Source organism: Salarias fasciatus, chromosome 8 (assembly GCF_902148845.1).
Source record: "Salarias fasciatus chromosome 8, fSalaFa1.1, whole genome shotgun sequence".
Lineage (NCBI taxonomy): Eukaryota > Metazoa > Chordata > Actinopteri > Blenniiformes > Blenniidae > Salarias > Salarias fasciatus.
This window is the reverse complement of record NC_043752.1, coordinates 20,631,359-20,648,904: the sequence shown is the minus strand read 5'-3', so window position 1 is coordinate 20,648,904 and position 17,546 is coordinate 20,631,359. Positions and strand designations below refer to the sequence as shown.

General features: G+C 53.5%; 1 protein-coding gene across 1 annotated transcript in view; it reads left to right on the top strand.

The window, feature by feature from the left end:
• The window catches only part of jmjd1cb (jumonji domain containing 1Cb), an 87,743-nt gene that overhangs the window by 51,413 nt on the left and 18,784 nt on the right, over positions 1-17,546 (top strand). The window contains 12 exon segments of the mRNA XM_030097975.1: positions 5,468-5,573; positions 5,668-5,792; positions 6,034-6,177; positions 6,310-6,351; positions 6,636-6,906; positions 11,476-12,021; positions 12,116-12,458; positions 13,491-13,908; positions 13,910-14,428; positions 14,520-14,717; positions 15,190-15,362; positions 17,369-17,531. Coding sequence (XP_029953835.1) covers positions 5,468-5,573; positions 5,668-5,792; positions 6,034-6,177; positions 6,310-6,351; positions 6,636-6,906; positions 11,476-12,021; positions 12,116-12,458; positions 13,491-13,908; positions 13,910-14,428; positions 14,520-14,717; positions 15,190-15,362; positions 17,369-17,531 — 3,048 coding nt within the window.

Here is a 17,546-nt window from a genome sequence, read left to right as displayed (position 1 = left end):
TCGGAGTGTTGCAGTTCCCTCTGAGCTCTGTCCTGTTTTTCTTCTTCTCAGCCGCTGATGAAACACTGAACATGAATGAATGAGTTTGATTCCTCAAGCTGTCAGTCTGTCACCTCACTGCTCCGTCAGTCCACTGCTCCGTCAGTCCACTGCTCCGTCAGTCCACTGCTCCGTCAGTCCAGTCCACTGCTCCGTCAGTCCACTGCTCCGTCAGTCCACTGCACCGTCAGTCCAGTCCACTGCTCCGTCAGTCCACTGCTCCGTCAGTCCACTGCACCATCAGTCCACTGCTCCGTCAGTCCACTGCTCCGTCAGGCCACTGCTCCGTCAGTCCACTGCACCATCAGTCCACTGCTCCGTCAGTCCACTGCTCCGTCAGTCCACTGCACCGTCAGTCCACTGCTCCGTCAGTCCACTGCACCATCAGTCCACTGCTCCGTCAGTCCACTGCTCCGTCAGTCCAGTCCACTGCTCCGTCAGGCCACTGCTCCGTCAGTCCACTGCACCATCAGTCCACTGCTCCGTCAGTCCACTGCTCCATCAGTCCACTGCTCCATCAGTCCAGTCCACTGCACCGTCAGTCCACTGCACGCTGCTGTGTGTCCAGTCTGAATGGAACCTGATGGCGGCTCAGACTGTGTACCTGGACTCTGGACTAGGGCTGAACGATACATCATTATCATATCGATCGCGATATGAACATTCAGGACATTAGTTTCTCAAAATCAACGATATCAAGATTTCCCTGCTCGCCCTGTGTGTCAGCTCCATGCACAGGTAAGGCCAGCCAATCACAAACCTCCTTTACTGGTTGACAGCTGATGGCAGAGGGCCGTTACAGAATCTGCACAAACCAGTTTGGTGGTCGTGGCAGTGAGTTCTCATGAATAAAACTGCTTTTTTTTAACATCCTTTTGTATTATGATGTTTTTATTTTTCTGAAAAATGCTTAACTTTCACTGAATCCATTGTAATATATCGTATCGATGTCGAGGTTTCTGGCATGGATATCCAGATATGAAATTTTGCCCATATCGTTCAGCCCTACTCTGGACTCTGGACTCTGGTTGGCCTCCTGTCAACATGTTGTCTGTCCCTGCATGGAGACCAGTCCTGGTTCCACATCCTCCAGATCATCCTCCCTCCTGACACGCTCTGCATGACTGCAGGGTCCTGGTCTGTCAGGTCCTGGTCTGTCAGGTCCTGGTCTGTCAGGTCCTGGTCTGTCAGGTCCTGGTCTGTCAGGTCCTGGCCTGTCAGGTCCTGGTCTGTCAGGTCCTGGTCTGTCAGGTCCTGGTCTGTCAGGTCCTGGCCTGTCAGGTCCTGGTCTGTCAGGTCCTGGTCTGTCAGGTCCTGGTCTGTCAGGTCCTGGTCTGTCAGGTCCTGGTCTGTCAGGTCCTGGTCTGTCAGGTCCTGGTCTGTCAGGTCCTGGCCTGTCAGGTCCTGGTCTGTCAGGTCCTGGCCTGTCAGGTCCTGGTCTGTCAGGTCCTGGTCTGTCAGGTCCTGGTCTGTCAGGTCCTGGTCTGTCACCAGCAGGTTCTCTGGAGCTCCTCTGGTTTTTTCCTTCTCAACTTTCACTGGCTTTAACTCTCAGATTGAGTCCAGGAACACGGTAGAACCCTCCTCCTCCTCCTCCTCCTGTCTCAGCAGCTCAGAATGTAGGTCAGAGGTCATCCTTGTGTTTCCAGAGAGAGAACCTGACTCAGAGCTGGAGTTTACGCCTCTTCTCTGTTTGCGGGTTGAACGCTGTGCTCCCAGAATGCCCTGGTCTTCTGTCCTCAGTGTCGGGGGTGAGGTGCTGGAGCTGTGAGGGCCGGGGCTCATCCTGGACGTCTGTCTGGTCCAGCAGGGATGCAGCGATCCGGACCGGCAGAGCCAGACTGGAGGGTTTTTGAATGATCTGGGACTTTTTCGTGTCTGTGGTAGTGGTCAGACTGTGGGGATCTGAAGTGGACTGCTCGGTTCCTCCTGTCCCAGATTGAACCGTCCTCAGAGGGCTGAGTCCTGATCCGACAGGGTAACACGCCGTACAGCCACTGCATGGCCTCACTCACACTGGAGCTGACCACTGTCTGTGAACACAGCCTCACAGCTCCACACTGTCGTCTGTCTTCTCCTGTCCGGGTTTCACATCTCCCAGCGAGGCGTGGCGCCGGGCCGTTCAGGAAACGAGCTGAAAACCACAAGTTGGCCAGTCTCTCACACACACACACACACACACACACACACACACACACACACACACACACACACACCTGCGTGGTCCGCTCACACTGCTGCTGGAGGATTTCCTGACTTGCTGCAGCAGCAACACAGCGCCTCCTGTTTGAGCTGCAGATAGAGCCGCTCCGTTTATAGAGCGTGTTCTCACTGCTGCAGCAGTCTGACACTGCTGGAGGCTGCAGGCTCCACCCACACCTCCACCCACACCTCCACCCACAGCAGGGCAGGCGGACTCAGAATACTGAGGGACAAGTTAGGGGATCAAACCACTGTGACCCCTCTATAGAGCAGCTGGATTGGTATTCGTATCTGTATTTATTTTGATCTCCATTAGCTGTAGCTAGTACAGCTAATGGGCTCGATGCACAACTCAACCACTTCCTGAACTTCAGGAGGCTCCTTGTTTCCTGTCTTTCATGATAGGATGAGCTGAATAATGCAGGTGTGTCTGACCATCACTGTTGTGGTGACAGAGGGCCTGTAATAACAAACACTGCCTGTGAGCTGCCTGTGTGTCTTTAGGAGGTGACATTTTTCACAGTTATCCTGAAGGCTATGCTATAGCAGCATATAACGGCCAAAAGTCTGAAATCATTCTTGTTTTAATTTTATAAACACAGTCTGGTTTCTTTCCGGTCCCCCCTCATACAGTATTTTTACACCAGTTTAACCAAAATAATATAACAATTCCCCTTTCCCTCCCACACTCCCCGCATTCACACCCATTCACACACACTCACACAAATGGAAAAAAGGGAATGCACATGAAGTTATACACATTCACAGCACATTGATGTGTGGCACACCCTCCATACCTGAAAATAGAACCCAGTGTAGAGTCACTATAGAGCAGCTGTAGAGTCACTATAGAGGAGCTGTAGAGTCACTATAGAGGAGCTGTAGAGTCACTATAGAGGAGATGTAGAGTCACTATAGAGGAGATGTAGAGTCACTATAGAGCAGCTGTAGAGTCACTATAGAGGAGCTGTAGAGTCACTATAGAGCAGCTGTAGAGTCACTATAGAGCAGCTGTAGAGTCACTATAGAGCAGCTGTAGAGTCGCTATAGAGCAGCTGTAGAGTCACTATAGAGGAGTTGTAGAGTCACTATAGAGGAGATGTAGAGTCACTATAGAGGAGATGTAGAGTCACTATAGAGCAGCTGTAGAGTCGCTATAGAGCAGCTGTAGAGTCACTATAGAGCAGCTGTAGAGTCGCTATAGAGCAGCTGTAGAGTCACTATAGAGCAGCTGTAGAGTCGCTATAGAGCAGCTGTAGAGCCACTATAGAGGAGATGTAGAGTCACTATAGAGCAGCTGTAGAGTCACTATAGAGCAGCTGTAGAGTCACTATAGAGCAGCTGTAGAGTCACTATAGAGCAGCTGTAGAGTCACTATAGAGGAGATGTAGAGTCACTATAGAGGAGATGTAGAGTCACTATAGAGCAGCTGTAGAGCCACTATAGAGGAGCTGTAGAGCCACTTTAGAGGAGCTGTAGAGTCACTATAGAGGAGCTGTAGAGTCACTATAGAGCAGCTGTAGAGTCGCTATAGAGCAGCTGTAGAGTCGCTATAGAGGAGCTGTAGAGTCACTATAGAGCAGCTGTAGAGTCACTATAGAGGAGCTGTAGAGTCACTATAGAGCAGCTGTAGAGTCGCTATAGAGCAGCTGTAGAGTCGCTATAGAGCAGCTGTAGAGTCACTATAGAGCAGCTGTAGAGTCGCTATAGAGCAGCTGTAGAGTCACTATAGAGCAGCTGTAGAGTCGCTATAGAGCAGCTGTAGAGTCACTATAGAGCAGCTGTAGAGTCACTATAGAGCAGCTGTAGAGCCGCTATAGAGGAGCTGTAGAGTCACTATAGAGCAGCTGTAGAGTCACTATAGAGGAGCTGTAGAGCCACTTTAGAGGAGCTGTAGAGTCACTATAGAGCAGCTGTAGAGTCACTATAGAGGAGCTGTAGAGCCACTTTAGAGGAGCTGTAGAGTCACATTGGATGACAGACTCCTCCTCTGGATTAGATGGATTCCCTGAAGAGGTTTTAGCAGAGCTGTATTGATGACTCAGATGCTCTTCTTGGACCTCAGCAGCTCCCTTTGTCCCACAGAGGTGGACAGGCTGTCTGTCTCTCTGTGTTCAGATGAACAGAGTCCTGGAGGTGTTGTCCAGTGGAGCACTCGACTCTCTGCTGCCTCCGTCTGCAGCCCTCCTCTGGAGTCATAGAACCAGATCATGAAAGCTTCTTGTGTGGTGACGGCGGCTGTCCGTCAGCATTACCATCTGAACTTTAGCTTCCATTCAGTCTTTGTTTGGTGGAGGTTGACCCTCTTCCATCGCTCGGAGACTTTAAGTCCTCCAGACCTCCTCAGACCCTCAGCCCGGTGACCGGTGAGTCCAGACCGGCTCTCACCTCCAGCCTGGCTCCGCTCCCCGTCTGTCTGAGCGCCGATGGAAATAGACATGCGGTGGTCATGGTGACCACGTTTCCATGGTAACGCTGCGTAAATGTGGATGTGTACGGAGTGTAAACTGGCCTCCTGTGTGTGTGTGTGTGTGTGTGTGTGTGTGTGTGTGTGTGTGTGTGTGTGTGTGTGTGTGTGTGTACGTGTGTACGTGTGTACGTGTGTGTGTGTGTGTGTGTGTGTGTGTGTCTGTGTGTGTGTGTGTGTGTGTGTGTGTGTGTGTGTGTGTGTGTGTGTGTGTGTGTGTGTTGCTGGGACAGATGACAGGAGCATGGTTCTCTCCTCTCTGCAGTCAGCAGGCTGGACGGAGTTAAAGGAAGTTTCCACATGAACAAAAGCAAGCTGCTGTCTCTGCCTCAGACTGGGTCCACAAGGAGAAAGAGCACTGTTCCTCACAGCAGCCCGTCTCCGTGGTGACGGAGTCCCACTTTCTTCTTCTAGACAAAGTTTTGCAAAATGCACAGAGGAAATTCATTCTCTGGGTCTGAGCCTCAGAATCAGGGTGTGAGAAGAGCAGAGTGAAGCATGAAAACACAGATCTCTGAAAGCTGTAGCATCTTCATCAGGACAGAAGGAAAGAATAGAAGCAGGAAGTGGAGTTGCTTTACTTCCTGTTGATGTAAATACATCACTTCCTCTACCACCGCTGCCTGTGGGTGGAGCTGCTCTGCAGGGGGGGTGGAGCTCAGCAGGACGTTGCAGAACGTTGAGCCCGACAGCCGGGGTCTGGATGGACCGTCCCCTCTGTCCACCGCTTCAGGACGTGTGTGTGTGTGTGTGTTCCAGGATGAGGTGGACAGTCAGCACCCCGTGTTAAGAGACAACCCTCAGCTCCACGAAGAAATCAAAGGCTGGCTCAAAGACCAGAAGGTGCAGGAGATTTTTATGCAAGGTGAGTCTGGCAGGAAGTGTGTGTGTGTGTGTGTGTGCGTGTGCGTGCGTGCGTGTGCGTGCACTCACTGTCCTCTCTCACCCGGGTCTTCCAGGTCCGTACTCTCTGAATGGATACCGTGTGCGAGTGTACCGGCAGGATTCAGCCACCCAGTGGTTCACTGGCATCATCACTCACCACGACCTCTTCAGCCGCAACATGGTCGTCATGAACGACCAGGTACACACACACACACACACACACACACACACACACACACACACAGGTGGACACTCGCTGATCCTATAAACCGTCAGATCAGCTAAACTGTAACGGCATGTCTCCTGTCCTGGACTGACCTCTGACCCTGTGCTTCACAAACACAACTGAAGACTGGAACTCCATCTGTGTGTGTGTTCATGTGTTCATGTGTTCGTGTGTTTGTGTGTTTGTGTGTTCGTGTGTGTGTGTGTGTGTTCAGGTGCTGGAGCCTCAGAACGTCGACCCCTCCATGGTCCAGATGACCTTTCTGGACGACGTGGTCCACTCTCTGTTGAAAGGAGAAAACATTGGCATCACCTCCAGGAGACGGTCCAGATCCAGCCAGAACAACAACAGCGCCCACGTGAGTGCACACACACACACACACACACACACACACACACACACACACACACACGAACACACTCCCCCTCTGAAGCCGTCCCACCAGAGTAAATCGGTCCTCCTTCTCTTTCCGGTTCCTGTCCCATTCCAGATGGCGGGAGGCCGACCCGGCGGGACCACCGGCAGCACTCAGGTAACCCACCGCAGCCCCCCCCCCCCCCCCACACACACACACACACACACACACACTCACACTCACACACACAGCCTCACAGTCAGGAAGACCCGGTGTTGTCTCCGGAGAGACCCGGTGTTGTCTCTGGAGGGACAGGAAGTGTTGGGCTGGGACCTGTTGGGTTCCACGGTGTTCCTGTCAGCTGACAGCTCCTGTTCCTTCATGGGGGTCCGCGGGTCGCTCTGAGCTGGATCCGGACCTGCCGGGTCCCGGTCTGACTCCGCCCCTCCTTGTCCTTCCAGAGTCACTACACCCGAGCCCAGGCCAACAGCCCCCGCCCCCTCATGACGTCGTCGGGGCCCAACCCCAAAGGCTCCCAGGGGACGCCGGCCTCCCAGCAGCACAGCCAATCGCAGCAGGGCCAGCAGCCGGCCGGCCAATCGCACCACTCCCCGGGCGGGAGTGGGCGGGAGCAGAGGGAGCAGCGCAGCTCCCGCTCCTCCAAGAGGAAAGGCTCCGACAGCAGCCTGCCCGAGGACGACAAGGACCGCAAGGAGGACAGCGCCGGCAGAGGTGAGGACGGGGGGGACGTGGGGGGGTCGGGGAGGACGGGGGGGGGACGGGGGTAAAGGTCATTAAGATTCACACTGGAGATTCCAGGATCCCAAAATAAAAGCTGTCAGCAGGTTTCTGAGTCCACATGATTGAAGATGAGAGAACAGCTGTTCCTGTTCTGCGGCTGTTCTCCTGCTGCCTACAGATGAGTTGTTTCAGTGCACTGAGACAACACACACACACACACACACCACTACACTGACACACCACACACACACACCTCACTACACTGACACACCACACACACACACCTCACTACACTGACACACCACACACACACCTCTCCTCACTGTGGCGGTTCATAGAACGGTCTTCCTGCTCTCAAAGTGTGTGAGTGAGCAGTCAGTGGGACGGTGGGAGTTCTACTGTTGTGGTGTTCAGTGTTCTTGGGTTGTGGTGTTCCAGTATCGTAGTGTGTTAAGGCCTCCACACACTACAGGATAACCGGGCCGAATTTTGCCCCGATCTTCTCCTCCCGATCGAGGCCGACAGGGTCCGACTGTCGGGAGTATGCTAATGAGTTCGGGTCCGATCTTCGTGTAGTGTGCGGTGTGTTCCGAGAGATGTTTTCCGGTCGGAGCCTCTCGGGAGGCGTCGGAAGGGGAGATCGTAGATAATGAACATGTTTAATATTTCCGATCGCAAACCCTGTAGTGTGTGGAGCTCCGAGAGGCGCCGATCAGCTCCGAGTAGAGCTGTCCACACCCTCGGAATAAAGCTCCCTGATTGGCTGAACAGCTCCGTCTCACCAAGGTGCCGCTGATTAAAAAAATCCACTCAGCTGTCAGAGCTGGATGATGAATATATGTCTGTGAAATATATTCACTATATATGGCAGTGAAACAGAAAAGCCAGAACTCCTAAACCCAGCTGTACAGGAAGTGATGGTTAATCCTGTCGCTGCTGGATGAACTGGATTTCCTCCATTCAGACCCAAACTCCGATCTAATATCTGCATCTCCGCCAGTCCTGCAATAATCCCAATGTTGTAATTAATCTCCGTTATTAACCATCACGGAAGAATGGGGAAGAAAAAAATAATAAAAGGAAAAAAAAACTTTCCTCTGACTCCTGCCTTCAGAGACAGAGCGGACTATAATGAAACTGACCTAATCAAAGCTCAACGTGTTTTTATTCTGATTTAAACTATCAAATCTGTGGACATAAAGAATGATTGAAGATATTTGGTGATTTAAAAAAGTAGCTTTTATTTGACACGGTCTGCTGATAACTTTGTTCCACTGCTCCACTCGGGACTCAGAAGTAAAAAAAACAAAACAAAACAAAAACACACACACAAACAGATTAGCTAATAAGCTGAATTGTTATTAAAGGGGCTGTATCATGCAAAATTCACTTTGTGTATGTTTTAACCTTGTTATATAGTTATTTACTCACCTAAAACACCCCAAAGCGTTTTTTTCCTTCGTGCCTGTGTGTTTGAGCTTTCCCAGTGTTTCTGCTGCTCAGAGAGGCAGCCCCTCCCACCGTGAAAACGCTCTGTTTCCCACGTTCACGTCACACGGTGAAGACGGCTCCCCTGAGCCCCCCTCCCTCCCCCAGGCCCTCGGCAATCAGTGTTGCTGCTTTTTGTAACTCCGATTTCGTGGATAAACTTTAACCATCGTCTGAAAGCAACAGTCGAGCAAGAGCAAGAGTCTGAAGGGTCTGAAGGGTCTGGAGGGTCTGGAGGGTCTGAAGGGTCTGAAGGGTCTGAAGGGTCTGGAGGGTCTGAAGGGTCTGAAGGGTCTGGAGGGTCTGAGGGGTCTGAAGGGTCTGAAGGGTCTGAAGGGTCTGTAGGGTCTGAGGGGTCTGAAGGGTCTGCGCTGAATCAGGGAAGATTGAAAAATCCTGTAGTGTGTGGCGGGCTTCAGTGTTGGCGTCAGGTGTGTCAACAAGTAAACATGTACATCAAATCATAACCGTTTACAAAACTGAATAACCGTGTTCACGTCATTTTCCTCCTTCTTGTTTTTTCACCTACATAAGATGTTTTTGGGGTGACGTGTCCTGAAAGCTTCAGATCACAACATCAGCTCGCTAAAAGTTCCCTCTACTGCAGTGATCCACAGACAGAACAGAGAACATGTTACCCTGATTTAAAAAAACAAAAAAAACTTAACCACCGCCAGACTTCTGTTCAAGTTGCTTCAGAGACGCGATGATAGCTAACAAGGAGCGGAGCGCTGAGTGGAAGTACAGTGTTCTTGGGGTGTGCTCTGCTAGTGTTGTAATGTGCTAGTGTTCAAGTGTTGTAGTCTGCCAGTGTTGTAGTGTTGTAGTCTGCTGGTGTTCTAGTGTTGTAGTCTGCTGGTGTTGTAGTCTGCTGGTGTTGTAGTCTGCTGGTGTTGTAGTGTTGTAGTCTGCTGGTGTTGTAGTGTTGTAATCTGCTAGTGTTGTAGTGTTGTAGTCTGCTGGTGTTCTAGTGTTGTAGTCTGCTGGTGTTGTAGTCTGCTGGTGTTGTAGTCTGCTGGTGTTGTAGTCTGCTGGTGTTGTAGTGTTGTAGTCTGCTGGTGTTCTAGTGTTGTAGTCTGCTGGTGTTGTAGTCTGCTAGTGTTGTAGTCTGCTGGTGTTGTAGTCTGCTAGTGTTGTAGTCTGCTGGTGTTGTAGTGTTGTAATCTGCTAGTGTTGTAGTGTTGTAGTCTGCTGGTGTTGTAGTCTGCTAGTGTTGTAGTCTGCTGGTGTTGTAGTCTGCTGGTGTTGTAGTGTTGTAGTCTGCTGGTGTTGTAGTGTTGTAATCTGCTAGTGTTGTAGTGTTGTAGTCTGCTGGTGTTGTAGTCTGCTGGTGTTGTAGTCTGCTGGTGTTGTAGTGTTGTAGTCTGCTGGTGTTGTAGTGTTGTAGTCTGCTGGTGTTGTAGTCTGCTGGTGTTGTAGTGTTGTAATCTGCTAGTGTTGTAGTGTTGTAGTCTGCTAGTGTTGTAGTCTGCTGGTGTTGTAGTCTGCTGGTGTTGTAGTGTTGTAATCTGCTAGTGTTGTAGTGTTGTAGTCTGCTAGTGTTGTAGTCTCCTGGTGTTGTAGTGTTGTAGTCTGCTAGTGTTGTAGTCTGCTGGTGTTGTAGTCTGCTAGTGTTATAGTGTTGTAGTCTGCTGGTGTTGTAGTCTTCTAGTGTTGTAGTGTTGTAGTCTGCTAGTGTTGTAGTCTGCTAGTGTTATAGTGTTGTAGTCTGCTGGTGTTGTAGTCTTCTAGTGTTGTAGTGTTGTAGTCTGCTCGTGTTGTAGTCTGCTAGTGTTGTAGTCTGCTAGTGTTATAGTGTTGTAGTCTGCTAGTGTTGTAGTCTTCTAGTGTTGTAGTCTGCTCGTGTTGTAGTCTGCTAGTGTTGTAGTCTGCTAGTGTTGTAGTCTGCTAGTGTTGTAGTCTGCTAGTGTTGTAGTCTGCTAGTGTTGTAGTGTTGTAGTCTGCTGGTGTTGTAGTCTGCTGGTGTTGTAGTTTGCTGGTGTTGTAGTCTGCTGGTGTTGTAGTGTTGTAGTCTGCTGGTGTTGTAGTGTTGTAGTCTGCTAGTGTTGTAGTGTTGTAGTCTGCTAGTGTTGTAGTCACCTGGTGTTGTAGTGTTGTAGTCTGCTAGTGTTGTAGTCTCCTGGTGTTGTAGTGTTGTAGTCTGCTAGTGTTGTAGTCTGCTGGTGTTGTAGTCTGTCAGTGTTGTAGTCTGCTAGTGTTGTAGTCTGCTGGTGTTGTAGTCTGCTGGTGTTGTAGTGTTGTAGTCTGCTGGTGTTGTAGTCTGCTGGTGTTGTAGTGTTGTAGTCTGCTGGTGTTGTAGTGTTGTAGTCTTCTAGTGTTGTAGTCTGCTAGTGTTGTAGTGTTGTAGTCTGCTGGTGTTGTAGTGTTGTAGTCTGCTGGTGTTGTAGTCTGCTAGTGTTGTAGTCTGTTAGTGTTGTAGTCTGCTAGTGTTGTAGTCTGTCAGTGTTGTAGTCTGCTAGTGTTGTAGTGTTGTAGTCTACTGGTGTTGTAGTGTTGTAGTCTGCTAGTGTTGTAGTCTCCTGGTGTTGTAGTGTTGTAGTCTGCTGGTGTTGTAGTCTGCTGGTGTTGTAGTCTGTCAGTGTTGTAGTCTGCTAGTGTTGTAGTCTGCTGGTGTTGTAGTCTGCTGGTGTTGTAGTGTTGTAGTCTGCTGGTGTTGTAGTCTTCTAGTGTTGTAGTCTGCTAGTGTTGTAGTGTTGTAGTCTGCTGGTGTTGTAGTGTTGTAGTCTGCTAGTGTTGTAGTCTGCTAGTGTTGTAGTCTGCTGGTGTTGTAGTCTGCTAGTGTCGTTGTGTTGTAGTCTGCTAGTGTTGTAGGGTTGTAGTCTGCTTGTGTTGTAGGGTTGTAGTCTGCTTGTGTTGTAGTCTGCTAGTGTTGTAGTGTTGTAGTCTGCTTGTGTTGTAGAGTTGTAGTCTGCTGGTGTTCCAGGGTTCTAGCATTCTAGTATTGTAGTGCTCTAGTGTTCTAATATTAGTGTTGTGGTGTTGGAGTGTGTCTCCATGTCTTCACTGCTCTGCTCTGTTGACGCTGTCGGCGGTCCAGCCTCAGTGACTCTGTCTCTGTCCTGTGTCCTTCAGAGTCCAAGTCCAAGGCCAAGCAGGCCGTCAACAAGCGCAGGAAGGGTGATGAAGAGGAGAAGAAGGCGGGCCTGAAGAGGCTGAAGACCGACATGACCTCTGACCTGTCGGAGAGCAGCGACTCAGAAAACCCCCACAAGAGGACCACCCACTCCTCCTGCTCCTCCTCCTCATCTTCGTCCTCCTCCTCCTCCTCCTCCTCCTCCTCCTCCTCCTCAGAGCCAAACTCTGAGAACGAACTGAAGACTCGCAGCAGCGATGTCAAACCCGGCGCCGTCTCCAAAATGGAGGAGGACGAGCAGCCGCAGGGACCCAAAATGAACAATTCCTCTGCTCTCATTGGCCGCATGGCCCCGTGGGCGGAGCTTCAGGCGTCACAGGACATGAAGAAGACCCTGGCGATGGAAACGGGAAAAAGCATCTCCAAGGAGGAGGAGGAGCTGGTGGCAGTCACACAGATCACACAGTCGCCACGGCAACACACCCCTCAGCTGGCCGACGCCGTCCAGGGCGGCGGTCTGGAGAACAGCAAGAGCGCTGTGAAAGGTACACACACACACACACACACACACACACACACACACACACACACCCATCTGCTGCTGTCCCTCACGCTCTGTCTGGTGTCTCCTGTCTGCAGCGTCCCCCCGCTCTCAGACGCCGTCTCTGTCCCACCTGCACGCCGCGGCCGTCATCGACATCACGGACGAGGCCCAGGCCACCGTGCACCGCGAGAGCTCCGAGGCCGTGTCGGCGCTGCTGGCCTCGCAGAACGACGAGACCACCGCCCTGTCCCCCTACGGCCCCCTCAACCCCTCCCCCGTGTCCTCGCCCCCCGTCCCGCCGTCCCCCTCGCCCTCGGAGGGGGCCCGCAGGACGGACGCGGAGCCGCCTGTCCAGCAGCAAAGCATCGTGGGAGGCGGCGTTGCGGCAGCCAGGAGTTCAAGCGGCAAGCTGGACTTCGTTCCGTCAGAGGTCATCAGGTGAGACAGAGCTGGGCGGGGTTACCTGTAGACAACGTCACATCTGGAACTAGGGCTGCACCCGTACTCACACCGTACCCACACCATACTCACACCCATACTCACACCGTACTCACACCATACCCACACCGTACCCACACCCGTATCCACACCCGTACTCACACTGTACTCACAACCGTACTCACACCCGTACCCGTATTCATACCTGTACTCACACCTCTACCCACACCGTACCCACACCATACTCACACCCATACTCACACCTCTACCCACACCGTACTCACACCCATACTCACACCGTACTCACACCATACCCACACCGTACCCACACCCGTATCCACACCCGTACTCACACTGTACTCACACCCGTACCCGTATTCACACCTGTACCCACACCGTACCCACACCATGCTGACACCGTACTCACACTGTACTCACACCGTACTTACAACCGTACTCACACCATACTCACACCATACTCACACCTCTACCCACACCGTACTCACAACCGTACTCACACTGTACTCACACCCGTACCCACACCGTACTCACACCGTACTCACACCGTACTCACACCCGTACCCACACCGTACTCACACTGTACTCACACCATACTCACACCTCTACCCACACTGTACTCACAACCGTACTCACACCCGAACCGAGTCCCGGCTCCAGGACGGCAGAAGCTTTTATTTTGGAAAACTTTCTTACACCCCTTTCCCACTGGAACCGGCGGGTCGACCCGCCGCCCGCAGACCCGGGTCTAATCTCCTGCAGGCGAGCTGCAGGGCTGCGTTTTCCCGCGCTGATGATGTCCCACGTTGATGACATCATCAGCGTGACGGAGCACGGCGAGGTAAACAATGTAGAGGAGTCAACGAATCTCCTCTTCCCCGCGGATCCCGCCCAGGCAGCCGGGGATCAGCGGGTTTAAAGGGGGTGTTTGGCCGGTGGGACGGGGGCTCAGTGTGCTGCCAGGTTTAGCTTGTTTCAGGAGTCGTTGGGTAACAGTGTGTGTGTTGTTTTCAGGCCGGTCACGTCTGTGGCTGAGAACGTTCACCTGGTGGAGAAGGAGAAAGCTGCTGCTCCGCACCACCCTCTTCATCATCATCATCATCATCAGCAGCAGCAGCAGCAGCAGCAGCAGCAGCAGCAGCACTACTCCTCCATCCACCCCAACATTAAGAGCCCGTCTTTACCCGAGGAGACGAGAAAGCCCCCCGCCCCCCCCACTCACAAGGTGAACACTGACGGCCCCGCCCCGGCCCCCGCCCAGCTGGACCCCCTGAAGCAGAAAGGCCCGCTCCCCAGCCCCCCCCAGAGCCACGCCGACCTGAAGGCCAAGCCCCCCCCGGGCCTGCTGGACATCTCCAAACCCAAACCCCACACGTCCCCCGAGGTGTCCAGACACAAAGTCCCCCGGTACCCCGACACCTCCCCCCCCTCCCCCTCCCCCGAGCCGCCCGCCCTCCAAGATGGAGCCGGCCGAAGCCCCGCGCTCCGGGTTCAAGCCTGTGGCGGGGCGCCTGGAGGCGGGGCGTCTGGAGGCGGGGGGCGTGGCCAGCAGCACCAAGAGTCCGCTGATCATCGATAAGAACGAGACCTTCACCGTTTACAGGGACCCGGCGCTGGTCCGCTCCGACGCCGAGAACTCCGCCGGCGTCTCCTCCAACCACGTGGCGGCTTACCTCCACCCCCACCTGCACGGCCTGCACTCCCCCTCCCCCCACTCGCCCTGCCTCACCCCCACGTCGCACCCCCACGCCGCGTCCCACCTCCTGGCCCCGCCCCACTCGTCGGCCCTACCTCATCCGCACCTGCTGCCTCCGGGGGTGCTCTCCGCCATGCCCCCCCCCACGGCCTCCCTGCTGGGGGGGCACTCTCGCCTGGACTCCCCGGGCTCGCTGGGCCACCTGGGCCTGGCTCACCCCGCAGCGGCGGCCGCACACCAGCAGCAGTTCCTCCAGGTGACACACACACACACACACACACACACACACACACACACACACACACACACACAGCTGCTGCAGGTACTCACCCCCGGTCTCTCCACAGGGTCAGGGGCCCCCTCCTCCTCCTCTGCTGGCCCAGGCTCACAGCGGGGCCGCGGGCCTCGGCTTGTACCCCATCCTGTGGCAGTACCCCAACGGCACGCCGGCCTCCTACCCCCCGGGCCTCAATCTGCCCCCCGCCGCCAAGTGGGTCCACCCCGAGAACCCGGTGGCCGTCAGCTCCGAGGCGTCGCTCCGCAGGGTGGGTGTGTCCCTCAGCCCAGCTGATCCCAGACGGCCGGCCGGGCTGTGGACCGTCTGTCTTTCCAGGAAGCGCCGGTTTGGAAAGATTGTCTGATGGGCTCAGAAAAAGAGAGATTTCTCCCCCTCCAGCCTTGAGTGAAGGCTGCAGGGGAAGACGTCCAGCCGTCCAGCGGACACGCCGGGCGTGTCCGTCCGGCGGGTCTCTGTCCTGGTGGCGGCTGTGGCGCAGTGAGACTGTCAGTGTCCTCATTTCCATGGAAGCACAGCTTGTTCCAGAGGTTGTTCCTTTGTTGGCGGTGCGCTGTGTCCTCACATGACATGAGCTCAGCGCTGTTTCCCAGCAGCACAGCGCCGCCCCCTGGTGGAGGACCGGAGAACTGCTGGCTCTCCGGCGCTCAGAGGGTTCTGTCTGTGAGAGAGAGAGGGTTGAACGGGACCGGCAGCTGAATGTGTGTTTGTGCTGTTTCCAGAACACAGCCAGTCCGTGGCTTCACCAGGCCGCCGCCGCCGGAGCCGACGGTCTGGGTCTACTGAGCCACGTCCCGGTCCGGCCCGCCAGCGCCGACGCCCACCGGTCCGCCGTCAAGATCAACGCGCACGCCAGCCCGCCGCTATCCAAGACCGGCGCCGATGTCCACAAAGAGTAAGCAGGAACCCGGAGCTCTGTGGGAACGGGTCAGCATGCAGACAGCGACAGGAAGTCATCATTAAAGCACCTCAGAGGACAGGCAGGACCCGCTTCTCAGACTGTCAGTGGGACGTTTCATTAATCAGTTAAATCTGAACAATAAATACATATATTGTTCCAAACCTGAACAACTGACATGTAAAGATGAAACTCGGTATCAGACCGTGGTTTTGGTCCTAACAGCTGGCCGGATCAGGAGACGTGCTGAAAGACTGACGGTGTCTCTGTAGAGCTGAGCTGCTGCGTCCCTCGTCTTTCAGTCTTCCTGCAGACCAGCATGTACCCTCTGCTGGGCCTGTTTTGGTCCCTGGGCCAGCTTTTTGTCATCCCTGCCCAGGTCTGTCCCAGTGCAGACAGCAGGGGGTCTAGAGGCTGAGCGCCCCCCCTCCTCTGACAGACATCACTGCAGCGCCGGCAGGCGGAGAGCGGCTCCTGTCGCCCGGCGTAAAGCTCTGGGTTTGAGTCCGAGACCGGGTCTCTCCCGTCTGACAGCCTCAACTGGATCCAGTTGAACCGTCAGCTCTGGATCAAGTTAACCTGACCCAGTTGATCACTCAGAGCTGGATCAGTATATTCTACAGAGCTGTACCAGTTGATCACTCAGAACCGGATCTGGTCGATACCTCTGAACATGATTTAGTGGATCCATCAGATCTCGATTCAGCTGATCCCGCAGAGCAGGAACAGTTTACCCTCAAAACCAGATCCAGTGGACCTATCCGATTGTGATCCATTGGATCCCCCAGAGCCTCACAAGTTGATCACTAACAGCTGGATCTGGTGAATTGCTCAGAGGTGGGTCCAGTTGATTACTCAGATCAGGATTCAGATCTGATCCAGTCAATCACCCAGGGTTGGATACAGTGGATCTATCAGATCATCACGGCGGGATCATCCCAGTATGTCAAGTTGATCCATCGGATCAGGATCTGGTGGGCCTCCCGCAGAGGCAGAACAAGTGGAACCCTCAGGATGTGGTGGATCAAGTGGCTGTCTCAGACCAGTGTATGGTGGATCACTCCGAGCTGGATCCAGTCAATTAATCAGGGGTGGATCCAGTAGATCAGTTGGATCAGGACCTGGTGTGACCCTCCTGGAGGGGTCCAGTTGGTCCCTTGGATTAGGATCTTGTGGGTCCCTTGGAGGTGGATCCAGTGGATCCTTCGGATCAGGATCTGGTGGATCCCTCGGGGCAGCCGGGTTGTGCAGGGTCTGGTCCAGCAGAGCTCGCTCAGCGGTCCGTCCGTACAGCTGTTATGTAAGCAGCAGCCATTGTTGATCCTCGCTGGAGGTAATCTCTCTCATTAACCCACTTCTGTCAAGTTCATTCCAGTCTGCTTCTCTAAGTACACCTGCACACACACACACACACACACACACACACACACACACACACACACACACACACACACACACACCGTACAGCAGCCCTTGCTGTTGTTACTGAATGTCTGCAAAAAAAGAGGTCAATATCTGAAGTAGCTCTGAATCAGGGCTTCCGGTTAACGTGCCAACGGCACCCTTCACAGTTCCTGCTGTGTCCACGAGAAGAGAAATCCGTGCAGGGAGCTGTTGTGGAAGGAAAACGTGTGATGCGCAACCTGTTTTCATTTGAAGCGTTGTCTGTGAAGCGACATGAACCTGAAGAGAAGCACGGTCCCACTCAGGACTTCCCCTCTGTCTGCACATCAGACAAAGAAGAACTGATTAAATGCTGGGTTTCATTTCTCTTTGCAATGGTTTTTGAACATTTCACTGGAATTTGCAACAGGAGGCGTCAAAAACAGGACGATTCTGAAACAGTTTTTGTTTTCCGTAAATTTTGACATTTTAGGTTTTGTAGAGTTTTCTTCTTGTTCTTTCTGACACTGACAAGCTATTTTACTGATGTGTGTGTGTGTGTGTGTGTGTGTGTGCGCGTGTGCGTGTGCGTGTGCGTGTGCGTGTGCGTGTGCGTGCAGCGAGGTGGATAAGAAGTCCTTCGCGGACCCCATCAGGACCCTGACTCTGGCTCACCTGAAGCAGGAGCAGACGGACAGGAGTCGGACCCCGACGGGGAAAGACCACCACCTGCACCGCCTGTACCTGGACCCCCACAGCAAGTCCCGCCTCCCCAACGCACAGGTACACAACCCGTAA